Below are 26,654 nucleotides of genomic sequence, written 5' to 3' on the forward strand. Positions count from 1 at the left end.
TATCACATGGTCAATGCAAGGTCCACCTACACTGTAAAAACTGGCCTGGAGCTGTGGAAACAGCATAGGCTATTAAGTCAGACAGTCCTGTGCCATTGGGTAGTTATTCTACTTTATCAAGTCTATTCCCTCCACTATAAAATGAGGATAGTCATATCTACTCCCCATAGGACTGAGGTGAGAATGAAATGAAATCAGAGTTGAGAAGGTGGTCTATAGTGGAAATTACAGTGAAGTATCTTACAGCTACCCACTCATGACACAAAGAAAGATCAAGTCACAGTGAAGTCTTCCTAAATTTTATTGGCACTGAAATAGAACATGGGTTGAACATAAACCCCTCCAAAAACAATTTTTAAAAACCCAACAAATACACACAAAAAAACCTGAATACAAAATCTAACCTTTCTCCCCAACCTCCCTGGGGGTGGGTTACTGCCCTGAAGGCAGCTAGATTACCCTATAATTCCAGGTTTGAATTTAGCCAATATAGGGCATATCACCAAGAGAGTGTCAATATAATTCACATAAGGCTCCCCAAGGTCAGGCGGGGGATGCAGGCAGGAGGGAGGGATCGAAGCCATGGGCTCTGGACTAGGGACACTGCATAGAGGGACAGTATGGTCCCTTGAGGACTGAACTCTGGGGAAAAGGCAAAAAAAAAGGAACAATAAAACCAAATACCAAGTAATTTAAGAATGGATTGTATGACCTATAGTGACAGGTGACATCACTAATACTGAAAGCTTCTTATGTTAATGTTTCTGGCAAAATATTATTTTATAGTATAGTACACACCTCCCAGGTGTGGGAGTGGTAAGGGAATGAGGCCACAATGATCCTGCCCCAAGACTAATATCTTCTAAGGGTGCATTAGCAAGAAATAGAGAAATCAATATTGAGTTAGATGCCACTAGAATATATAATACTGGTAGAAGGAAAAAGAGTGCGCACATGAGACAGAAGGAAGAGGCTGCTCCTGGGTTGAGAGCAAGGGGTGGGGTTGTGGAAGGAACCAGGCCAGAGCCGCCAACAGCGCTCTGGTTTACAGCTCCAAGGGACAGCACAGATGGTGGCAAGACCTGGGTTAGAAATTTGTCAAACAGAGGCAGGGCCCAGTCACCACCTTGAGGGGGTGATGGGAAGGGGCTATTAGGCACCTGAGGGGGTCAAGTAAACTGTGGAACCCGGGCCACAGGCTTCTCTCACCTTACTCAGCTTCTTCCACCCACTCATCATTGAGCCAACTGATATCAAGCTCCAGGGCTCAACATACTAAGGCCTGGATGGCCCTGAAGCAGGAGCTGTGGCCTAAGTAGCTCTGATGGGAGAAGTGGCCTGGAACCCCTGCCAGGGAAAATACTGAGACCAGGTGTGAACATTTCCTCCCTTTGGCAAGAATTCTGGATAGGACTTTTGGGTAACCAAAAATCAGGATATTAGTCTGGCTGGGTTTTTGGGTAACCATCCCTACTGTTCTAGCTGGAGGGGATTTGGGGATTGGAGTGGGGAGGGGCAGATCCCAAGAAAAGTGGAGGAACCCAGAATAATAAGTAAGGGATACCTCTGCCCATAGAGCTCACTTGAAACAAGCCTAGGCTCCCATAAGGCATTAGGGCAAGAACTTCTACCCAGCCTTGCCTATAGAAGGACCAATGTCCTTCTAGGATGTTGGTGAAGCCTGTTGCAGGGACCGTCTCCCCCATCTCACCCTGGGGAGAAAGTGAGTCCCTGAACTCAAGGACAAGGCTTATTGGGACTGAGTTTGTAACAGGCCCAATCTGGGAGGTAAAGTCAAGAATGACTGAATATCTTTTTAGCCTTCAAGCATTACAAAGCCTAAATACTCTTGAAAGAACGGGCATTGGGAGGCCTAATCCTAGGTCAGTTGACATCCTAGAGCATATAGCCAGGGCCCTGCCTCCTTCCCTAAACCCTGTGAAGTTCCAATTCTGCAAATCACAGATCCTAGAAGAGGAAGACAGTAGTGGGGCAGGGGTGGGGACTAGTTTTCAACTTACTCCTCACTTGACCCTGGCAGTACAATAGTAAATGTGGAGGTGTTTCCCAAATCAAGTGGAAAGTGCCTCTGAGCTGGAGAATGGTCTCCTCTAGCAAGCTCGAGTGAATGGGTCAGAGAGGGAAAAGAGGGTCCCATTGGCACCAAGTGGGCCATTTCTCTGCTCAGAGAAGAGAGTGAGGGCTGAGGGGCTAGGATTGGTCCCATGGCTGCACTGAATGCTTGGCATGACTCCAGGGCTGCTCTAGTTAGTGGCTCCAGCACAATGTGAGTAAGGCGAGAGTGTAAGAGTGTGGGGGCAAGGAAGAAGGGAGGAGGGGTCCCTAGAGGTTGGGTGCCCATTACATGGACTCAAACTCATCGATGCGCTGCTTGGTGTTGCCCTGCCGAATCTGGCGCAGGGTCTTGTATTTGTCTCGGCCCAGTCGCATGTTCTCAGCATGGATCATGTCATTGGCAGTCTTCTTGGACTCATCACGGGCATTGGCCAGCTCTGAGGTGAGGGCCTGTGAGGGTCCATGGGGATGAGGGATTAATGGCTTGCTCTCATTTTACCTCCCCTCATTTAACTAGATCTTTCTTACTTTCTCTCTTTCTCTTTTCTTTTTTTTCTCTCTCCCCACCCCCACTCACTCCCCCTTTATACACACACACATACATATTTTTTGAGAGCCATTTCCACCAGCCCTTGTAGGACTGCAATTGGGCAAGAATAAAACAAAAAACACAAACTTAGGGGACCAACTGCTGACAGGTATTCTCCTAGAGTAGAACAACATACCAAAGATTCAGGTAGGAATTGAGTCAGCTAAGTATTTTCTGAATATAAGAGGTAAATGGAGTATGGGTGGAGGACGGGGCCAAAAAAAAGGCAAAGAGGTGGCCCAGGATCTGATTAATAAGTGAGGCGTGCCTACCCTTAAAGCTCTCACTCGAAAAAGGCTCAGGCTCCCATACAGCACTGAGATAGGCTCCTCTACCTATCTCCCCATGATGACCTAGGGAAGGCCATGGACTACTAAGTCAATGCACATGGTCTCTTTGACCCTTTTGCCCTGCCTGGATACCTTCAGGTGCTTCTGCACACGCTCATTCTTCTCTGCCTCAGTGGTACGTTCCTCCTCACTGCGGTCCTTGGCCATGGCATCAGCCCGCAGGTCGGCGCTGGCCTCTGCCCCATTCTCATCCTGCTCATCCTGCTCATTCTCAGCAGGCTCTGCCACATGAGGCGTACTCATGGCAGTCTTCAGCTCAGCCCGGGTCTTCTCCAAGTCTTCTTGTACCATCTGAGCCTGTCCAGTAACAGAGGGAGAGAAGGACTGGCAGTCAGACCAGGCTAACTTGTGGCATCCTATGCGTGCCAAGAAAGGCCCAGCAGGAGGCAAGCACCAGGTAGGCCAAGTCACTTCGTCTGCCCCATCCTTAGTTTCATCAGCTGTACAATAGTAGCAATTGTACCAATTTCCCTGGGATATTGGAGAATTCTTGGAAGTATCTGAGAAAGCCTTGACCTCCTTCTCCCAAGCCTTGACCTCCTTCTCCCATAATGACCACTGTCAAGGAGGGATAGAAGGGGGAAAGAACCCAACCCTAAGGAATCTAGGGAACTGAAACCTATGCATGTGGTACCCCTTCCCACAATGCTTTGCTCTGGGCACTGTGTCTTACCTTCTGCTGCCATTCCACAGCCTCACTCTCCTTCTTCTGTCGGGCCATCTCCAGCTGAGAGATCCGAGCTGTCAGCTCTGCCATTTCCAAGGCCTATGGATAAATTGGAAGCTTGTGAGAGCAGGGCTTTCTGGTCCTCGGAGCCCAGGTGTCTTCAACCCCAGCTCCCCTAGGGAACCTACTGCTCCCTTGCTTGCTGTCCTGGACGCTCTTTTCACCACACCTCCTCCAAGAAGCCCGGAGGACCACTCCTATTCTCAGATCTACTATAGCACCCTATTAAATCCAAATTATTTCCTTGTATATCAGAGCTCCCCACCTAAACTATAGACCTACTGAAGACAAACAATATGTCATCTCTGTCTCTCCTTCATTTCACACCCTCTCCCTCATTTCACTTCCTCTTCCTCCCTCTCATTTCTCTCCATCTTCTTCCCCCTCATTTCTCTTCTTCTTCCTCTCCCTCATTTCTCTCCCTCTTCCTCTCCCTCATTCCTCTCCTTCTCTCCCCTTCCCCTCTCCCTCTCCCCCTCCCCTCTTACTCTCCTCTCTCCATGTCTCCTTTCCTCCTCCCTCTCTCAGTATTGCCCACTGCACAGTTAGGGCCTCAATAAGGCTTTGGAAATCACTGTGTCACTGCCTGAAGTGGCAGACCCTTCGCTGTTATCCTAGAATGCTCAGTTCTCCACTAAGACTCTTCCCAGGACAAGCATAGGGAAGATACTCAAGTGTCACAAGGTGATCTAAACAAGTGAAAAAAGCTTATGCACACTATCACTTGGGCAAATCTCCCAGAGGAAGCTTCCCCTGAGAATTAGGTCTTAGTTCCCTGCACTCCCACTCCAAACAGTACAGAGAAAGAGCATATGTCAAGGAATTTGGGCCACAGGTTCTTAACTTCTGAGTCACAGAACTCTTGGAAATTGTGATGACAGTATGGATGCTCACCCTCCTCCCCTGAAAAAGGCATAGACATATAGTTTTACATATGATTTTAGGGAGCAAATCCTTCAAAAGAGAGACAGAAAAGTGTGACCTTTGGCAAGTCTCTTAAACCTCTCTCAGCCATAATTTCCTTATCTGGGCATATTATCCCATATGGGTTAATCCCATAGGGTTATTGGGAAGAAGAAATAAAGTAAGGAAAAGGGAAAAGTTGCTAGCACAGCTTGTAATACACAATAGCTAGTCAATCAAGTGTGAAGCTCTTTATTTCTTTCTTCCTTCCCTTGCCTTTGTCAGGTCATCAGCTCAGATCCTCAAGGGCTAAGAAAGCAGAATAAAAGTAAAGATGAGGGAAGACTGTAAAGGTTTCTGGGCTACACCAGTGACTCCTCAGCTTGCTTCTGAATGAACAATCTGCTGGAGGCCTGTAGAGTGGCACCCTGCTGGAAAGAGCCAGCCCTGCAGGCAGAGGTAGCTGTGAATAGGTAGGCAGACAGGGGGAAAAACTCAGGTCCCACAATCCCAGTCCATTTTGCAGCTTTACCAGCTGTTCCTGGGTCTTCTTCTGGTCCTGGGAAGCCTGCAACAGGGCCTCCTTGGCCTCTTCAGCTTCTTGACGCTCTTTGGCCAGTTTTTCAGCCTCGCTCTGGGCACGCTTCCGCTCCTGTTCAAGTTCCAGAGCCCTGCGAGTCTGTTCTTCCAGTTCTGAGAAGAAAAGGAGGGGAAAAGGTAGTGAAGAAAGAAGGGACACCTAGCTTCCTTCCTGGAAATGCTTCACCCCAGGGCACAACCGGCAAAAAGCTCTGAGCACTCTTCCTGTTGCCCTACTTCATCTATTCTATAGCTACATCTGGATTATACAGCCTGAGTCTGCAGCAGAGGCAGAAGGGTCTCCAGGTTCTGGGAAAACCCAGTCTCCAAGGTGACTTCAAGCCTCACCTTGCTGAGCCTTCTTAGTCTGTTCCTCGATCTGCTTCAGCCTCTCCATCAGTTCCTCCTTCTCCCGCTCAATCTTCTCCTTCTCCTTTTCTGCCATCTCACGCTTCTTCTTCTCATTTTCTAGCAGAGCACTAAGAAAGGAGAAAGAAGGGATGGAACAGGATAGCAAGGCCACATGAAAGCCTTGGGATCTCCAAGGGTCTCTGGCCCTAGACCTTCAGACCCCACTCATCCAACACACTCAGGACTTGTGAGTTGGGACTACTCTCCCTTATCTCCACATCCTTGTCCTCACATCATAGACCCATATGGGCCAGTATGCTCAGGGCCCTGTCAGAGTGAGGATATCTAACTTGGACTCCCAGTTCCGCCACTAACCAGTGAGTAACCATTGAGTGACCTTAGCTATGTCACTTCTTTGCTCCCCTAAGCCCAATAAGTCCCCTATCTCATGGAGTTATAGGGAGGCAAGTTTTGGCTCTGTTCTGGGATACTGTGCTTTAAGTCTGCTGATCTTTATGGCTAGGGCACCAGTCCTCAGGCTTAACTCTGCCTGCCCTCTGAAGCCCAGCTCTAGGCTCCGTTTTCCCAGAATTTGTTGCGATCTAGAATAAGTATTTGTTTTTTCTTGCCCCAGCACCTCTTCCGGGAGGTCTTCTTTTCTCCATTGGCTAGATGTCTTTTCTCTCTCTAAGCCCTCTGAATACTTGGCCTATCCTTCTTCCCATCCATCCTCCCTGTTATTTTTGTCCATAACACTTCTTACCATCTCACATACCGTATAATTTGCTTATTTTTTCTGTCTGTCTCTTCCCACTAGAATGACAGCTTCATGAGAACAGGGATTTTTGTCTATTTTTTTCACTGCTGAATAAATATTTGAGTGAATGAACGACACAATATTTGAACAGTTATATACATACTGTTTTTCCTCTTTCTCCTACTAGATTGTGAGGTCCTTGAGGGTAGGTTCCTGCCAGATCTAGCTCTGTAAACTGCCCCTGATCTCAGTTAATTTTTCTGAATAAATGTGAACTTTGGTGTCTAACTTCTTATACATGGAGTCATTTTCCAGCCTACTATCTTAGAAGCCTCCGAGGTCCCAAATTCTTTATGACAGACTAGAACAATGCTCTCAAACCTTAACATATATAGAAATCACCTGAGATCTTATTTTTTAAATAATTTATTGAGGTGAAATTCACATAACATAAAATTAAACATTTTAAAGCAAACAATTCAATGGCATTTAGTATATTCACAATGTTGTGCAACCACCACATCTATGTAGTTCCAAAATGTTTCCATTACTCCAAAGTAAAACCCCATACCCATTAAGCAGTTTCTGCCCCTCTCCCCTCCCCCAAGCCCCTGACAACCACCAATCTGCATTCTATCTCTATAGATTGATCTATTCTGGATATTTCATATAAATGGTATCATACAATTTATGTCTGATTTCTTTCACTTAGCATGATGTTTTAGAGGTTCATCCACATTGTAGTATATATCAGTACCTCACTCCTTTTTATGGCTGAATAATATTCCATTGTATGGCTACACAATTTGTTTATGCATTCATCCACTGATGGACATTTGGGCTGTTTCCACCTTTTTGCTATTATAAATAGCACTGCTATGAACATGTGTGTACATGTACTTGTTTGAACACCTGTTTTCAATTCTTTTGTGTACACACCTAGGAGTGGAATTGTGAGATCATATGGTAACTCTATGCTTAACTTTTTGAGGAACCACCAGACTGTTTTCCACAGCAGCTGAGCCATTTTACATTCCTACCAGCAATGTATATGAGTTCCAATTTCTCCACATCCTTGCCAACAGCTGTTATTTCTGTTTTTATTTATTATATCCATATTAGTAAGTATTAAGTGGTATCTCACTGTGGTTTTGATTTGCATTTCCCTGATGACTAAGAATGTTTTCACGTGCCTACTGTCCATTTGCATATCTTCTCTGGAGAAATCACCTGAGATCTTAAGATATAGATTCTGAATCAGTAGGTCTGGGGTAGGGTCTCAGATCCTGCCTTTCTAACAAGTTCCCAAGTTGATGCTGATGCTGCTGAGCCTTGTTGCACTTTGAGTAGCAAGGGGCTACAGTACATAGGGGCTTTGTAGGGAAAATTCTGGTGGCTCTGCCCAATTCCACTCAAAAAATCCTACCAAGTCCAGGTTTAAATGTGCATGGAGCCTTCTGCTACTGCTACTATACTGGTCACATAGCCTGGAGCAACTCAGAGTCTGACTAAAAGAGCAATGGCATGAGTATTATAGACAATGGGGAACTATGAAATGCCCCACCTTCCTATGAGCCTCTGAAATCCTAGGCTTCTGATGCCTATTTCCTGGGGTCGGGGATGCCTGAGACTTAATGGAAGGGGTGTCATCCATGTACAGCTCTCTCTCTCTCTCTCTCCCAGTCCTGGGATGGCTTCATGTCCTGCCTGTAGCAGGCTTGGCACCTTTGAGAAGCTTCCTTGCCCTGGCCCTGGCCCCACTCCAGCTCCATAGTACCTACCGCTCCATCTGCTTCTGGTGCTTCTCCTCCCGGGCCTGTGCCTTCATCTGCTGCACCTCGATAGTATCAGGCTTGCGGCGGCGCATGTATAGCTCATGGTTCCCCATGCACAGGGCCAAAATCCGTTTGTTAATCCGTAGCCGGGGAGCATAGAAGACAAAGTCCTGGTGGGAAACCAGCAATCGGAAAGAGTTTGGAGGGACAGATGTAGGTGAGCTTCTGCCTTCTGAAAAGCTAAGTCCAAAAGCACTGAAAAGATTATTTAACCCAATTTTCTCATGTTACAGATGGGAAAACTAATTATCAGAGCAGTGAAGTGACTTGCTCAGGGTCAGACAGCAGGTTAGTGGCAGACCCAGGACTAGAACCCAGGCTTCTTGACTCTGAAACCAGTGCTCTTTCCATCAAACCACAATTTCTTTTAACCTTTGCTTATGAAAAGCATCCTAAAATATTCTCAATCCAGTTAAAAGATAGGAACTAACTTTATCTGCTGATTAGGGATACTGCTAAGTCTCAGGGGCCTCTCTTAATGGCCCAATAATCCCTACATAATACCCTGGTGAGTGCAGTATGGGTGACTGGACTGTTTCTGTAATCTCCTAAAAGCATATATTAGACCTAGCCTCTTAAATCCTTTTTTGAATAAGGCAAGTTATAAATACCTATATGAACACATAAACCTCCTGAACATCAATTGTCCTGGTTGTTGTTGTTTTGTAAATAAGCTCTTGATCTCAGCTGGCTTTGTTACTTACCTTTTTCTGATGAAAGTTGAGCACAGTGGCAGTTAAACAAAAAACACACACACACAAGAAAATCCAGTGAGTTTGAGTTTGTTATTACAAATACCACTGGACCAAGGTCACCAGCTGATATACTAACCACCAGCTCTTCTGTCACTGAACCCAAACTGCTACCATCTCATATAGCTTGGGGTTCAGTGGAAGGAGCACAAACTCTAGTAGTCAAATGACCTAGGTTCAAATCTCAGCTCTACCACTTTTAGCTGTGTGATCTTAGGCAAATCACTCCACTCTCTGAACCTCAATTTCATTGGTTATGAAATGGGTATGCTACTACCTACCTGACAATGTTGTTGAGGGTTTAAGGAGACAGCATATATAAAGTACCTAGCAGGGGAAGTTCAGAGACCTCTGGGCTGGAGAAGAATGGCTGAGGCCTCATGAGAAGGGTCTGGCTCAGCATGGCCATTGGCCCTTGTTAGACACAAGGTACACCAGAAGAGGAGACTCTCATCTCAATTTTCTAACCTACTCTCAATCACTAGCTTTCTGGTTTTCTCAGCCACAGGCAATGAGTAGGTGAAAAGTGTAGCACATTAGAGGAATGACTGGACCCAAAGCATTTTCTTGTTCTTGGGTTGCTCCGGAAAAAAGTCTTGAGAGGACAGCAGCAAAGTTATACCAAAAAGCAAGTTTGGAGGATCATCTTGGGATCTGAACTGCTACTGGCTCTGTCTTTTCTCCACAATTAAAGATAAATCAAGTCCGTGAACAGTTTCTACTTTCTGGGGCCTAGAGGCTTTAAAAGATAAGATGTGCTCTGTTTCCACTCCAGAGCTTCAGGGCATCAGAAGACAATGGCTAAGAGGCAGCACTTAGACTGCCTGTGGCTCTCCCTCATCCATGTTTCTCCTGAGACACACGTAGCAGGGTGGTACCAGGTATAGGATGTCTCCTGGCAATTTTTCCCATCAACATCCCCTTCCATCGCCAATCTCCTTTTGTGCCTCCCATTCCCACTCACATCAAAAAAAAAGCAAGCCAGAAAAGTGACAGAAAAATACAACAACATGATTGCTCCTAGCATTATACAGGTCTTGGTGGGTACCTGTCTTGGCCAATGGGAGGAGTCACTTACCGGGGCTTTTTTGTCAATGGGCTTGATGACAAATTTCTTGTCATTGAAAGAGATGTTCCTGATTTCACTCCAGGGGAAGCCTATCTTGGGAGTCAGTCTGTAGAAATGGAGATCAAGAACATCAGGACAGGGGCAAGACAAGAAGGACATAGAAGGTCGCTGCCTTGCCCTACTCCCCATCAACTTCTTCTTTAAGGAGGTAGATTCATTGCCATCTCAGCCAGTGTCATCACATGCCACCAGGTCAGTTGCCAGCATTTAGGGTGCACAAAGAACCTTCTGATACCACAGCTGAAATATTATTCCTTGTCCTAATCTCTGAGGTGTATTTTACTGTATTTTTTGTTGAGGCATGGACCTTGAAACAATCTCACACAAGAATCTCCAGCCCTACTTAACTGTGACTCTTCCACCCAAAGTTGTAAAAGTTGGGGAGAAGGTAAATAATAAGCTCCAAGATTCAGAAGTTACACGGAACAATAATATACTGATCTTCATCATCACTAAGAGCAGACCAAGAAACAAAATAAGCAAGTGAGATAAGGCTGTAGTAAGAGGGATTATAGGCCAAACGGCACTTAATCATCATATGGAAGTGGGATTAATTACAACTCTTCACAAGGTAAGTTCTAGGCCAGTGCTGTCCAATAGAAATATAATGAAAGCCACACATGCAATTTTAAATTTTCTAGTAGCTACACGAAAATAAGTAAAAAGAAATAAGTGGAATTAACTATAACAGTTCATTTAACCCAGGAGATCCAAAATACTATCATTTGAATGTGTAAATCAATATTTTAAAAAATATTAATGAAACCTTTTACATTCTGTTAATTCTGTTAAGAGTTAATTTTCACATTAACTCTTCAAAGTCCAGTGTGTAATTTACAGTTACAGCACACCTCAATTCATAGTAGCCATACCTCAAGTGCTCAATAGCCACATGTGGCCAGTGGCTACTATAGTGGGCAATGCAAGTGTAGTCAATGCAAGATTTAGAGGCCTAAGGGAGGTTGTGCAATCATCCGGACTGGTCTAAACTAGGTAGGAAAAAAACTACCCAGGTGGGACTCAGGAGGTACAGTCCTACTCCCTGGTGAGCCCTAGGTGTCTGAGTGGCCCAAATAAACTAAGAGTTCTGAGCTATACCTGTCATTCTGCTCATAAATGTTGAGACCCAGGGCATCCACTCCCAGCCACAGCTCTGAGCCTTTCTTGTTCTTGATGCTGAAGTAATTCACACCATACATCTCCAGGTCCTGGGCAATCTTCAGATACTCCAGGACAGCATCCTCCCTAAACAACAGAATGGGAGGTTATAGGCGGGAGCCTGTGAATCAGACTCAGGGAGATAGAAAGCCTACCTGCTTTGCAGTTCTGACAAGGATCTTGCCTTGAAGGATGGGAAAAGGATGGAAAGTAAGTAGATGGTAACAAACAGAGCACAACATGACTTTTCATAAGAAAAACTTGCTGGCAGGAGCCTAAGGTTCGAGGTTCCCAAGGGGAATAAGGGTGAGCTGACCCTTGCTGGCCTCTCACATGTTAGCTGCCATAGAATCCTCTTAGACAGGCACATTCTTAGCAGAGCCCAGATGGAGTGGTGATGGCAAAATAATATTTGTTCCTCATCTAGACAACTACCCAATGGTTTGCCATATTTAGAGTTCCTTCCCCATTTATCTCTTGGGGAGGAGCCCCTGGTGACCCAGAAGCTCCCTATGGATCCTGAGGTCCCCTCCATTTCTTTATGGTCTAAACTATTTGCACTATCAGTTGCCATCATTCACAGAAAACACAGCTTATATAATGGTCCTGATTTGCCCTCTATCTCTAATTTCCTCTGTAAACTACACTCCTGTCCCTCTCTTTCCAACATGCTCCAGTGTCTCTCGTCCTTTACCTCTTCTCTCCCCAGAACCAACTCTTATTCTCCCTGTAAGAGCTCACAGTTGGTAGGTTGGGCTTACCTGAGCATGCCCCGGTGCTCCTCATGCCACACTTGGATCCGCTCCTCCCACTGGTCCTTGTTGAGTTTGTGCTGCTCCAGGACCCTAGAAAGACAATGGGTAGTGAGTAGTTTAAAGCACAAAGCCCAAATGTAAGTGTAAATGGAAACCCACTTAGCTCTCTAAGGGGTTGATACAAACAGGACGTGGAGTCAGCCCACTGAGGTCACACTGGAAGCAGACTGAAATTATAGCAGGAGGTATTAATTAGATGTAGAAAACTGCCTGAGAGGTAGGATAGAGACAAAAATGGATGACCAAGAAAGACAATGGGAACACCTTCCTTTGTACCTTTAACCAGAAAATCCAATAGCGTGCTATGGTCCCCAAGCAGAGCAGTAATGTATTAAGTCTGTGCTGACTTGTGGGACTAAGAATAGGGTTGGGCCTCACAGAGGCATGGACACTCTCTCCTAATCCTTGTGGGACCAACAGTTCATATTTGTGAGAATATTGCTCAGGGATGAGATTATAGCCTGTGGATACAGAACAGACAACTGAGCCCAAATGGCTTTGGGAGAAACTAACTGGCTCAACCTCCCAGATCTACTAGATCATAAGGCTTGTTTTATTTTTTTAATTTTATTATTATTATTATTATTATTATTTTGGTGAGGAAGATTGGTTCTGAGCTAAAACCTGTGCTCATCTTCCTCTATTTTGTATGTGGGACGCCACCACAGCATGGCTTGATGAGCAGTGCGCCAGTCTATGCCCAGGATTTGAACCTGCGAACCTCGGGCTGTCGAAGTGGAGCATGCAAACTTAACCACTACGCCACTGGGCCAGCTCCCTGGCTTGTTTTAAATATGCCATCTCAGACATAATAGCAGCGACTCAGGTAGAGTCCCAGGGCACAACCACTATCCCTAATACCTCCAGGTGAGTTATGCATATGCCACAGTTCCAATGGGACTGAGTCTCCCAGGATGAAGCAGAACTTTTCCTTCCAATCCAAAAGCCTATGAAAATGGCCATTGGATACAGTGGATAAAAACCCAGGGTTAAAAAAATCAAGAGACTAAGATTCCAGATCTGGCTCTGCCTCAAATGAGCTGTGGGAGATTGGGCAAGAGAGCAACCACCTCTGCACCTCTATTTCTTTAGCCAGGAAATAATGATAATGCCATCATTTAGTAGTGATGCTAAAACAAAAATAATGAGTGTTTGAGAGTGCTCAACTTTGAAGTTTACAAAGGCAGAAAGCTCTGTACACTGGTTATCAATATTAAAAGACTATTTTGAGCTCCCCACATCCCTGGCTTATGTATTTCTCTCTCTCTCCTGGGAACTTCTGATTTAAGAGGTCTAAATCAGTGAAAAGGATTGAGAAAATGGAATGTGAGGGGTGGGGGAGAAAATCCATCCATCTCTGGTTCTCTGTATAAGCACCTGTTTCCAGGGTAATGAAGTTCTGTAATCAGGCAAACAGAGGGGAAAAAAAAGCTTCTTATTTTGAGAGCCAGAGAAACAATAGGGTATGGTGCCATATGCAAATACATTTCTCTGTGCAGCATAACGTGGTCTTCAGACAGATTGTAGTGGAAAGGAATAGATCTGGCAGCCCCTGTGTAATAGGAATCAGTCAGCCTTGGGCTGCAGTCCCCTCCAGCCAGGGCAGATGGCCTGGGCACCACCTTACCTCTGTGGCAGCAACTTGTCCCCGGCCAAGTAGCCAGACTTGTGGACTTCCTTATTGAAGTCGCCATACTTGGACTGGACAGCATAGGAGGCCAGCAGCACAGCAGTCTCAGGTGGACAGTAAATATCATCATTGAGAATGCCCTCCTTCACTTGCAGGAAGAACAGGCGCTGTGTGATATCCTGGATCAATTCTTCGGATACATCCTCAGGGTAGAACTTGGCCCGGAACTTGAAGAGCAGAGGACTTTCCTTCCGCACATCCTGGGCAGTCACCTGGGAGCAATAGGGGTTATACATTCTCAAAAAATAGATTTGGGGGTGGGGGAGTGGCTGTATGATGGGGAGAAGACACTGAAAAGTTATCAATTTGGGTAATCTCAAAGAGCTGGGTGGCAACTCTCCTGGTAATTCAGAAAAGAGATATATTACTTTCATTGGGGACCCAATCCCACATCCATAATTGTTTCCTATTGGGGATTTCTTCCTGAAATGACCTAACACCCACTGATAGTCATAAGCCCTCAAGCCCCCAGCATCTCACAATGTGTCCAACTGCCCCAAATTCTGAGAGTAGGCTTAAGAAAGCTCCTGTTGTTTTATTTTGTTTTTTGTTTTTAATTGATGTTTTAATAGTTTATAACATTGTGAAATTTTGGGTTGTATATTTTTGTTTGTCCATCACGATATGTATGTCTCCCTTCACCCCTTGTGCCCACGCCCTACACTCATTGCCCCTGGTAACCACAATACACTATTCTCTGTCCATGTGTTGGTTTATATTCCACATATGAGAGATGATACAGTGTTTACCTTTCTCTTTCTGGCTTATTTCACTTAACATAATACCCTCCAGGCCCATCCATGTTGTTGCAAATGGGATGATTTTGTCTTTTTTTATGGCTGAGTAGTATTCCATTGTATATATATATTCCACATCTTCTTGATCCAATCATTAGTCGGGGGACACTCAGGTTGCTTCCACTTCTTGGCTATATTGAATAATGCTGCGATGAACATAGGGGTGCATAAGCCTCTTTGGATTGTTGATTTCAGGTTCTTTGGATAGATTCCCAGTAGTGTGATAGCTGGATCATAGGGTATTTCTAATTTTTTTAGAAATGTCCATAGAGTTTTCCATAGACCAGTTTGCATTCCCACCAGCTGTGTATGACGGTTCCTGTTTCTCCACATCCTCTCCAACATTTGTTGTTTTTTGTCTTGGTGATTATAGCCATTCTAATGGGCTTGAGGTGATATCTTAGTGTTGTTTTGATTTGCATTTCCCTGATGATTAGTGATGTTGAACATCTTTTCATGTGCCTATTGGCCATCTGTATATCTTCTTTGGACAAGTGTCTGTTCATTTCCTCTGCCCATTTTTTGATCAGGTTGTTTTTTTTTGTTCAATTGTGTGACTTCTTTATATATTATGGAGATTAAACCCTTGTCAGATATATGTTTTGCAAATATTTTCACCCAGCTTGTGGGTTGTCTGTTCATCTTGATTCTGGTTTCGTTTGTCTTGTAGAAGCTCTTTAATCTGATAAAGTCCCACTTGCTTATTTTTTCTTTAGTTTCCCTAGTCTGGGTAGGCATGTCATCCGAAAAGATGCCTTTATGACCAATGTCAAATAGTGTGTTGCCTATATTTTCTTCTATAAGTTTTATAGTTTCAGGTCTCACCTTCAGGTTTTTGATCCATTTTCAGTTAATTTTTGTGAATCGTGATAGCAGATGGTCCACTTTCATTCTTTTGCAAGTGGCTGTCCAGTTTTCCCAACACCATTTATTGAAGAGACTTTCCTTTCTCCATTATATATTCTTAGCTCCTTTGTTGAAAATTAGCTGTCCGTATATGTGTGGTTTTATTTCTGGGCTTTCAATTCTGTTCCATTGATCTGTGTGTCTGTTTTTCTACCAGTACCATGCTGTTTTGATTACTATTGCTTTGTAGTATGTTTTGACGTCAGGGATTGTGATGACTCCAGCTTTGTTCTTTTTGCTTAGGATTACTTTAGCTATTCAGGGTCTTTTGTTGCCCCATATGAATTTTAGGATTCTTCCTTCTATTTCCGTGAAGAATGTTATTGGGATTCTGATTGGGATTGCATTGAATCTGTAGATTGCTTTAGGTAATATAGACATTTTAACTATGTTTATTCTTCCAATCCATGTGCATGGGATGTCTTTCCATTTCATCATCAATTTCTTTCAATAATGTCTTGTAGTTTTCATTGTATAGGTCTTTCACCTCCTTGGTAAGATTTATTCCTAGATATTTTATACTTTTTGATGCAATTGTAAATGGTATTATCTTTTTGAGCTCTCTTTCTGTTAGTTCGTTATTAGCATAGAGAAATGCAACTGATTTTTGTAGATTGATTTTGTACTCTGTGACTTTGCTGTAGTTGTTGAATATTTCTACCAGTTTTCCAATGGATTCTTTAGGGTTTTCTATATATAAAATCATGTCATCTGCAAATAGTGAGAGTTTCACTTCTTTGTTGCCTATTTGGATTCCTTTTATTCCTTTTTCTTGCCTAATTGCTCTGGCCAAAACCTCCAGTACTATGTTGAATAGGAGTGGTGAGAGTGGGCAGCCCTGCCTCGTTCCTGTTCTCAGAGGAATGGCTTTCAGTCTTTACCCATTGAGTATGATGTTGGCTGTGGGTTTGTCATAAATAGCCTTTATTATGTTGAGGTACTTTCCTTCTATGCCCATTTTGTTGAGAGATTTTATCATAAATCGATGTTGTATCTTGTCAAATGCCTTCTCTGCATCTATTGAGATGACCATGTGGTTTTTATTCTTTGTTTTGTTGATGTGGCACCACATCAACCAAATCATGGTTCTGATTTGCAAATGTTGAACCATCCCTGCATCCCTGGTATAAATCCCACTTGATCATGGTGTATGATCTTTTTAATGTATTGCTGTATTCGGTTTGCCAATATTTTGTGGAGGATTTTTGCATCTATGTTCATCAGCAATACTGGCCTGTAATTTTCCTTCTTTGTATTGTCTTTGTCTGGCTTTGGTATCAGGGTGATGTTGGCCTCGTAGAATGAGTTAGGAAGTGTTCCATCTTCCTCTATTTTGGAATAGTTTGAGAAGGATGAGTATTAAATCTTCTTTGAATGTTTGGTAAAATTCACCGAAGAAGCCATTTGCTCCTGGACTTTTATTTTTTGGGAGGTTTTTGATTACTATTTCAATCTCTTTACTTATGATTGGTCTATTCAGATTCTCCATTTCTTCTTGGTTCAGTTTTGGGAGGTTGTATGAGTGTAAGAATTTCTCCATTTCTTCTAGATTGTCCAATTTGTTGGCATATAATTTCTCATAGTATTCTCTTATAATGCTTTGTATTTCCATGGTATTCATTGTAATTTCTCCTCTTTCATTCCTAATTTTATTTACTTGAGGCTTTTCTCTTTTTTTCTTAGTACATCTGGCTAAGAGTTTGTCAATTTTGTTTATCTTCTCAAAGAACCAACTCTTTGTTTCATTAATCCTTTCTACTGTTTTTTTGGTCTCAATTTCATTTATTTCTGCTCTGATTTTTATTATTTGTCTCCTTCTGCTGACTTTGGGCTTTATTTGTTCTTCTTTTTCTAGTTCTGTTAGCTGTAATTTAAGGTTGCTTATTTGGGCTTTTTCTTGTCTGTTAAGGTGGGCTTGTATCGCTATGAGTTTCCCTCTCAGGACCGCTTTTGCTGCATTCCATATGATTTGGTATGGCATATTTTCATTTTCGTTTGTTCCAGATAGTTTTTGATTTCTCCTTTAATTTCATCAGTGATCCATTGGTTGTTCAGTAGCATGTTGTTTAATCTCCACATTTTTGTCACTTTCCCAGTTTTTTTTCATGCTTGATTTCCAGTTTCATAGCATTAAGGTCTGAAAAGATGCTTGTTATGATTTCAATCTTCTTAAATTTATTGAGGCTTGCTTTTTTTCCCAACATATGGTCTATCCTTGAGAATGTTCCATGCGTGCTTGAGAAGAATGTGTAGTAAGCTGTTTTTGGATGGAGTGCTCTGTATATGTTTACTAGGTCCATCTTGTCCAGTTTTTCATTTAAGTCCATTATTTCTTTATTGACTTTTTGTCTGAATGATCTATCCATTGATGTAAGTGGGGTATTAAGATCCCCTACTATTATTGTGTTGTTGTTAATGTCTCCTTTTAGGTTTGTTAATAGTTGCTTTATGTATTTTGGTGCTCCTATGTTGGGTGCATATATATTTATAAGTGATATGTCTTCTTGGTGGAGTGTCCCTTTTATCATTATATATTTCCCTTCTTTGCCTCTCTTAACCTGTTTTATCTTGAAGTCTACTTTGATATGAGTATGGCAACACCTGCTTTCTTTTGTTTGCCATTAGCTTGGAGTATTGTCTTCCATCCTTTCACTCTGAGCCTGTGCTTGTCTTTATAGCTGAGATGTGTTTCCTGGAGGCAGCATATTGTTGGGTCTTGCTTTTTAATCCATCCTGCCACTCTGTATCTTTTGATTGATTGAAGAAAGCTCTTCCTTTAAGGCTCCCCCAACACCACAAATTAGCAAAGTAAAGACCAGGATACATGGCTGAGGCTGGGAATTGGCTAGACAAGAGCACAAACTAGATTGTTTTTTAAGGCCTGAAATTGGCTCCTAACAGTCCACATTTGTCCAGCAAAAGTCTCTACTCTTTGGGAAAACAAGACTCTGCCAGCAGAAGTTAAGGCACCCGTCTCCTACACACAATCAGGGAAACAAGCCATAAGACAGTATGGAGACCCCCAAGGACAAAGTTAGCCAGTTTGAGTATACTGAGATGGAGGGCCACCATGTTTCTGCAGACATGCTGCTTGGAGGTGGACAGCTTGAATGGACCTATACTCAAATTATCCCATTTAGAGTTCAATTGAGATAGAAAATCAAGAAAGAAGGAAGCATCTGCATGGGGTTCAGGCATCAGTTGACAGGTAGGGGAAGGGACAAGATAAGATCATGAGACCTTCAAGATTCTTTCCTGCTCAAGAGTCTGTGGCTCTCTTTTTAACAAATCTCCTAAAGTCCTTGAGTTTAGAAAGAAAAAAAAGATACAAATCCCCTCTTGAAGAACCACTAATGGCTGTCGTCTAAAATAAGTCAAAGTTCAAGACAGAGCTCCTAGTAGGGTCCCTTCTTCTTTGGACACTGGCCATTCTTGCTGTTAGAAGTCAAAGTGGAGACAGAGCTGGAGCTTCACCTCGGCTGAGTCCTCTGCCCTTATTCTGATCCAGTGATCAACAGACCACCCAGTGGAAAACACAGCTCTAGGTGCCCTGGATTTGTCAGCTAGCACATGTTACCCTCCTGAGCAAGATCTGGTGGATGAATGAATTCCAAACCCAATAGTAGGGTAAGCAGTTACCTTCTTATTGAGTTTCAGCCAAGTGGAGAAACCCTTAGTGTCCTGGTATTGCAGACCAAAGAACCAAACTTCCCTTAGGCCAATAGTTTTCACCACCTAGAAGAGAAAACATAAAACAATCGTTGATTGAATGTCTATCCTGTGCCAGGCACAGAAAACACAAAAGTGAAGCCAACATGGCCCCTGACCTTAAAGGACATAAGGTGCCCAGGGTATGGCAAGAAAATACATCTGGGCAGCAGTCAAGAATTGATGTCAGCATCTCTCTGCACAAAGTACTTCTGATGAGGTAGGGAATGAATCTATTACTTATGAGCACTACCACACATCAATAACTTTATATCCATTATCTCTTTTAATTTTCACAATAGCTCTATTATCTAATTACAATTAAGCCCATTTTACAGATAGTTAAAGTAAGGTTCAGAGAAGTGAAGGTTCAGGTAGTGAGTAGCAGTGTCAGGTCTATTTGACTCCAAACCCATTCAAATCCAGTCCTTTCTGCCACCTCCATCCCTTTATTATGCCATGCAGCTTCCCACTCCCAGGATGGATTAAAGGCTAAAGGTAAAGATTGTTGGCTTAACTCCTGCATCTTGTTCTCCTGGGTTGCACCTTTATCTTTAGCAACTAGCAATAATGCCCACATCCTTCAGACTGAGTCCCATTTAAGATGCCCCAAGAAAGAATGTTTGAGGAGACAGAGCAGGGACTGTGGTATCTATATACCCCAAAGCAATGCTATGCCTGGGGGCTGAAATGCATCTTTCCTGCCCTGATTAGAGAGCCCAGTCATGATTCTCCTTACCACTCACACAGATTGAGAGTGGGAATGAGGGTGGAAACAGGGTGAGTACCTCAGTGTAGTAGCTGAGGGGCCCCCTGGTGTTCTGGGCCTCTTGGCTGAGCAGTGGGCAGGCAAGGGAGGCCAGCCAGGAGAAGACAGATGGGATCTGTTTTCCAGTCTCTGACATTAGCATGTTAATGGTCCTGGCTGGTGGCTCATCTCCAGCATGCCCACCACTGGGGATGGAGGCAATGAAGCTGAGCCACATCCTAATGCGGTCATGCTGGCATCGGGCAGTCTTCTTTACCTTTACTTTTTTTTTTTGGGGGGGGTTGGAGGTGGGGGGATAAGGTGAAGAAATTTACCTAGAGATAGAAACGTAGAAACGGGGAACAAGAACCCAGTGTTGCTGATATCCTTCCCTGTGAATAAATCATTATCTCCCCTACACACACACACACACACACACACACACACACACAGCCCTCCATTGTATCCATAAAGTTTCTACTATGTATCCAAAGCCAGACCCCATAGTCTCTCCCAGAGCTTACAATATAGAGCTTCAGAGGTCCCAAGGAAAAAGTAGGTCATATTTATTAAGTATCTATTATACGCCAGGTACTGAACACTGAAAAACCCTGAGATAGCTATTATCTTCATTTTATAAATGAGGAAACTAAGGCTTAGAGAGGCAACCTGTCTAAAATTGTAGAGTCGAGACTAGAATTCTGATGTGTATGACTTCAATACCTGTATCCTTTCTTCTCTAGCATGCTATCTCCTAATGCCAAGGGCTCATAGGAGCTTAGGAGCCCTGGACTTCTCAAGTGACTAACTGCCTTGTCTCTCTTTTGCCCCAGATATCCCAGCCAAATAATAAAACTTTGACTGCCTCTTCATCTAAATATGGTTCCTGGCTTTCCCACTAGGCTCAGTCAACAACCATTTTGGAGAGAAGCCAGATCCCCAAGTCATCAACCTTTATTGCTCACTGGAGTATGCATAGTGGTCACCCTTCTTTCACAGCTTGATTCAGGTATCAGAAAACCTGAGCAAAAGTTTCACTTCCGTCTCCAACTTGCTGTGCGATCTTAAGGCAGTACAGTTCCCTCTCTGGGCCTCAGCTTCCCCATCTATTCAGATTCCCCATATACTACAAGTAGTATGGCTAAAATGGCTTCTTTATTCTCTCAAGTTCTATCATTCTACTAATTAGGTTATTTGTAAATGACTAAGAAATACAATCTGATTTCCCACCTACCTCTTGCTGACTTGGGTAACTAGCAGCATATTTAGAAAAGATAAATGGGGTGGGGGTGTGAGGAAAGATGAAAAGACTTCCAGGATTCAATGAAAAGGTGAGTCCTTGAGTCTAAGTCAATAGGCACTAGGAATTGCCAGCAGGTTTTAGATGGAGAATATAAAATATTCATGTTGAAATGCAATATTGGCTTTTTTGCAGAGGACAGCAGGGGAGGATATGGACAGGAAAGATTTTTTAAAGCACCACTTACCTCATCCTAGATCTAACACAGGGCCCAATTAACAGTTCTAATAATTTTCCACAGGGTTGCAGAAGAATAGTGTATCCAGATGCAACTGGTGGGAAGAAGTTCCAAGAAACAATCCAGTCCCAGGAGACAGAGACCCACTGAAGATGCTGAAGATGGACCATTAAGGCCAGGATGCTAGCTCATGGTGCGGGGCTGGGGGGGGGGGGCGGGCGGCACGCTAACTGGGAACAGAACTGGTAGAGCAGCAACTGGTCTTTGCCTGTACCAACAGCCCAGCTATAGAGGCTCAGAGACCCCAGAACTAAAAGGGAGTGAAGTAGGCACAGACTAGGCAGCCAGTCCCAGAGGTCCCAGCAGTGAGCTCCTTAGCCTTTTTTGTACCATATTGTCTGTTTCACTAGTGGGATGGGTAGGGGTGTGATGAAAGGAGGATCACGGGAACCAAAATAAATAGTTCCAGGATCTAGAGTATCTGAGGAGAAATTGGACAAAGTAACAGCTAAAGCGATATCAAAAGAAAGATTTCAGGATCAGTAGGGAATTTTAATCTCTCTGAGCACTGCCTCTTCCCTTATAAACATAGAGAAATCAGATGCATATAAATTTTCCACTTCCTTAGGCTCCAGGGCTTGCAGAGATGAGCAATGTCTCTCAGCTGCCACCAAAGTCCCAAAGTGAGGAAGTGAGGGTGTGGGGGGAAGGAAATATGGTCTGAAGTCAGAATTGATACTGAAAAAGAACAAAGGATAAAACAGATGACCTCTGGACCCCAGGTTATAAGGAAATCTCCAATTAAGGTCCACAGGGTGCTGGGAATTATTTCATCAGGCAACTCTTGGACCCATTTCCAAGTCTTTGCCTTTCCAGCTTTGCTTCCAGCTGAGATCTCCACTCCAGAGTAATGAGAAACTTCATTTTCTAGTGAGAGAGAGTATTTAGGTCCTGGTTGTACGAACAATATCCATGGCTCCAGTGACTAGGATCTTTACCATTCCACTCTGAGAAATGACTCTATTCCTGAGAAGAAAATTATTTGGTTCCCTTTGACCCCAGACAGCCAACTCATCGGGCCTGAGCTAGTATTTCTCAAAGCTGTCTTGGAATAAATCCTTCAGCAGCAGAAAATAATGAATGCATATACCCAGGGACATGGTAGGGGGTGGGGGAAGTAGCAGTAGATGGCTGCAAGCAAGAATTTCTTTGAAGCCCAGGTTTAATCTTAATCATTTGTGCAAATTTTACATTCTACTTCTTAAGTATCTATGTTGTTTTTTTTTTTATTACAGAATACAATTCTAAATAATGTTGCGTACATTTTATTGTCCACCCACTATGTGCTAAGCACAGAGAACTTCTATACATTACTTCTAATCCTCACAATTCTTTATTTTTTTTATTTTATTTATTTATTTTTCCCCCAAAGCCCCAGTAGATAGTTGTATGTCATAGCTGCACATCCTTCCAGCTGCTGTACGTGGGACGCGGCCTCAGCATAGCCGGAGAAGCGGTGCGTCGGTTCGCGCCCGGAATCCGAACCCAGGCCGCCAGCAGCGGAGCGCGCGCACTTAACCTCTGAGCCATGGGGCCGGCCCTTAAGTATCTATGTTTTAATAATGAAATAAATAACATCTACAAATAAAATTGATGCTCCAATATACTAAATCACATTCATCCCGCAGCTCTGTGTACCTCACAGAATCTGCCACATACACCTAGAGGGACCAGCACTTCAGTTTGTAAGACACTGGCATGGATTCTCTTCAGCCACGCTATACAAACCTCCAAAACAGACTGTGGTGCATTATAGGGTCCAAGCAGCATAAACTGGAAAACTGGGGTCCAGTGAAGGGAAGAGATTTGCCTGAGAAAATCCTTACTAATTGCCAGGGGCATCTGGATGTAACAAAGAACCCCCTTTTGCCTCTCTTTTGCATGTGAAGGCTGCCTACGTCTGAGGTCAATGGAGGGGAGGGGAGATCAGGTCAATTCCAGAGCTCAGAGCTCCCCTCCCCAAATCCCCCATACATCTATCTGAGTAAACAAACTAGTGACATAATCAGGTACTTCAGAAGCCCAAAGCAGGATCAGGAAGCAAGGATGGAGCCTCAAGAGGAAAACTGCATGAGAAATTATGTGCAAAACTGCGTCAAAGCCCAAACATCTGTGTCCCACTGAGATCCCATTACAGGCTTGGCAGCAATGTCAGCTACCCATGTGAAATCAAATCAATGCATAACTGGAAAGTTCTAGGAGGGACTGCCACCATTGCTGCTTCTGCTACTCCACTGTCTGTGCTTAAGTGGCTGCCTGCTCTATAACACAGAACACACTCAGCTAGGGTTCTAAGTTTAGGGACTAAACTTTTTTTCACTCAGAATGGGAACAGGCAAAGAAAGGGGAGGTCACAGAGGACGCAGCTGCCCAAAGGCACTGGGAAAATTGGAAATGCTATATGCCTTGGTTCAAGCACTATACTACTTCCTAGCTATCTGACCTTAAACAGGTCTTTTCCCCTCTCTACGCCTCAGTTCCTCATCTATAAGATAGGGATACTACTATTACAATAACAGATGTTAGTTATTTTATAAAATAAAAATGGAAGAGAAGAAAGGGTTGCTGCCTTCAATGCAGAGTCCACAAATCATAAGGACTTCACTGAGCCAGAAAAGCTTCCTGATTACATGGATCCCTTATCTGAACTCCCAGGGCAATTTCCACCTACTTATTTAGCCCTTAATAAGAACAACCAACATTAGAATGCCTGCTATGTACCAGGCACTTTACTTATTTGAAGATTAAATAAAACCACAAAATCTCTGAGATTAGTGTGATTACCATTTTACTGAGGAAAGTAAAGTCCTAAGCGGCTAAATGAGCCATCCAAGGTCACACAGCTAAATAGAAGGACAGAATTTGAACCCATGGCTAACATCAAATCCCATTCTCTATACACAACCTGAGCCTCAAAGGTGTTTCTTTCATTCTATGTGGGAGGAGAGTTGCATGTACTTTTTTATACTTCCACATGTAAGGAACTTCAAGTTCCTTAAGAGCAGAGATGGTATTTGATAGGTCTAGAGATTCTCCTCAAGACACAGTAGACCTTCAGTCAATATTGAATCAGTCAATAAATAGATAAATGAATGGATGCTCTGAGATTTCGTCTCTCTTCTAGAGCTCAAAAACTTTGAGGGGAGGGGGCAGGTAAAGCTAGACTAGAGCTAGAGCTAGGAATTCCTTGACTGAGCTCAAACCTTTTTTCCTTATAGTTTTCACCTATGGGGTCCCAGTTCTGCCCCTTCTGATCTCACAGAACATGACTGCCCCCTCCTTCCTATCACAGCCCCTCAGAGACCTCAAGACAGAGAACACATCTTCTCTTGTGTCTTCTCCAAGGCGAACAGCTTCATTCACCCTAAGCAGAGTAGTGCAGTGGGGAAAAGAATAGTTTTGCACTCAGAGCTATATTTGAAACTCCATATCACAACTTACTAACTACATAACCTAGAGTATGTTCTTTCACCTCTCATAGGCAGGATCATTGTGAGGATTAAAGCACCTAGCCAGGGCTAGTCCATAGTATGTGCTCAATAAATGATATTTCTCAAAACAACACTGATTTTCAGGATGGGAAGTCATGAACTTCCTGGTTTTCTCCCTTTCCTCTCCCCAACCAGTATGAAAGATTCAAGTCTCTCAAGGGCTTTGTTTGGGAAGTAGTAGAACTACTGTTTTGAGAGTGCTGTTTTGAGAACTAGCACACCAATCTGGCCAGGGCTCCCTACCATCTGGGCTTGCCTGAAAACCACACCCACAGAATTTAAACCAAACCAACACTAACAAAGAATTACCAGGCCTTGTGGCTTTTTGAAGCTAATAAATCTCTTTGCCCAAGGATTTTTTTGCCCTGGGCTCTAAATTATGTCTTACTCACCCTCCACAGCTATCCCCTCCAATGCAAATGTACAAAGCCCCCAGGGTTTAGGGCAGGGGATGGAGTCATTTGGCTTGGGCTTGAGAGGGGTGGGGTGCAGAACCAGGGCTCTGGGAAGGAGTCTGAGTAGAGGCCAAAGGAGCCTCGTGTTCCCAGTTGGACCATAAAATCCACACTGGCTGATACTCTGCACTAGAATGATATTGCTGTCTGAAGCAAAGGGCGTAACAGCCTACATATCAGATGGACACCTTCTCCTTTTAGTCCTAGAGATAGTAAGATGCCTGCCCAGAAAGAGATGTCCTCCCTGCCAGCTCCCCATCACTCTGGCTTATGCCAACTGCTAATCATACTCAAATGAGGGCTTTCCTTCCTTTTTACAGAAAGGGATTAACTGAAATCCAAATAGTGGGGTTAAAAATGGGAAAGAAAGAGATATGGAATGTAGAAATAAATGCCAGAGGTAAATTTTTGAGACATAAACAGATTTAAGAGATCAGTTAGACATTGTACAGATAGGGAAACGGAGGCCCAAAGAGGGGAAAGGTTTGTGTAAGGAGAATTAGTGGTAGAGCCAGCCCTAGGGCCCAAGGTTTCTAACTTTCCATCTAGTGCCCTTTTGACTTCACCAGGCTGTCCTTTTAAAAGCTCTCCAATATAAAACCTGCATGCAAAGGGAGAATTCAAAACATTAATATAATCAAAATGCATTCAGTCATTCCAGACTAGCATCGTAATCACTTGCAAGCTATGTGAATGTTGGCACATTAATTGTTGTAAATGTGTGTTTAAATGTTCCCCTGACTAATTTGTACTTTCACAAATTAAATACCAATGATTACTTACACCATTCAAAACAAAACAAACTCCAGAGAAGAAGCAAGTTCCAGCTAAATCCAAAGTTAGATACTCTGAGGATCTTCAAGCCCATCTCCCAACTCTAGCTGATTTACAAGACAGAAAATGTCATGGCATTTAGGAGCTATCATTTATTACATCTCTACTACATGCTGGATGGTTCACATAAAACTTGCTTCCCTATTGGTATTTTCTTATTGTCTTTCTCATCTATTTCTAATTTATCCTTTTGGATTTTGTATCCTTGTATCCTTATAAACCACCATAACAAGTTTCTTTTTGAATAATGAGTGAGCTATAAATAATACACTCTTCATAACCTCACATAAAGCCTGTGAAGTAGGTATTAGACCTACTTTTTTTTTTTTGGATGAGCATACCAACCCAGAGAGATTCAATAATTTTCCTAAGGCCTAGCTAAAAAAAATGAAGATTTTGTTAACTCATCTGTAAAATGAAGCCAGTACTAATTCCTGCACTCACAGGGCTTTGAGATAGTCAAATG

General features: G+C 43.3%; 1 protein-coding gene across 1 annotated transcript in view; it reads right to left on the reverse strand.

Annotated features, from left to right (window-relative positions):
- Positions 1-283: 283 nt before the first annotated feature.
- Positions 284-26,654, reverse strand: part of MSN (moesin) — a 68,999-nt gene continuing 42,628 nt past the window's right edge. Inside the window, exons 3-13 of the mRNA XM_004439905.3 lie at positions 19,054-19,149; positions 13,649-13,923; positions 11,968-12,051; positions 11,147-11,293; positions 9,998-10,094; positions 8,114-8,277; positions 5,573-5,703; positions 5,178-5,338; positions 3,689-3,781; positions 3,088-3,312; positions 284-2,526 (exon numbers count right to left, since the gene is read on the reverse strand). Coding sequence (XP_004439962.1) covers positions 2,362-2,526; positions 3,088-3,312; positions 3,689-3,781; positions 5,178-5,338; positions 5,573-5,703; positions 8,114-8,277; positions 9,998-10,094; positions 11,147-11,293; positions 11,968-12,051; positions 13,649-13,923; positions 19,054-19,149 — 1,638 coding nt within the window. The 3' untranslated portion in view covers positions 284-2,361. The remainder of the gene's footprint in view (positions 2,527-3,087; positions 3,313-3,688; positions 3,782-5,177; positions 5,339-5,572; positions 5,704-8,113; positions 8,278-9,997; positions 10,095-11,146; positions 11,294-11,967; positions 12,052-13,648; positions 13,924-19,053; positions 19,150-26,654) is intronic.

The sequence above is a fragment of the Ceratotherium simum genome, chromosome X (genome assembly GCF_057802395.1).
Source record: "Ceratotherium simum simum isolate JZ-2026a chromosome X, ASM5780239v1, whole genome shotgun sequence".
In the NCBI taxonomy this organism is placed as follows: domain Eukaryota; kingdom Metazoa; phylum Chordata; class Mammalia; order Perissodactyla; family Rhinocerotidae; genus Ceratotherium; species Ceratotherium simum.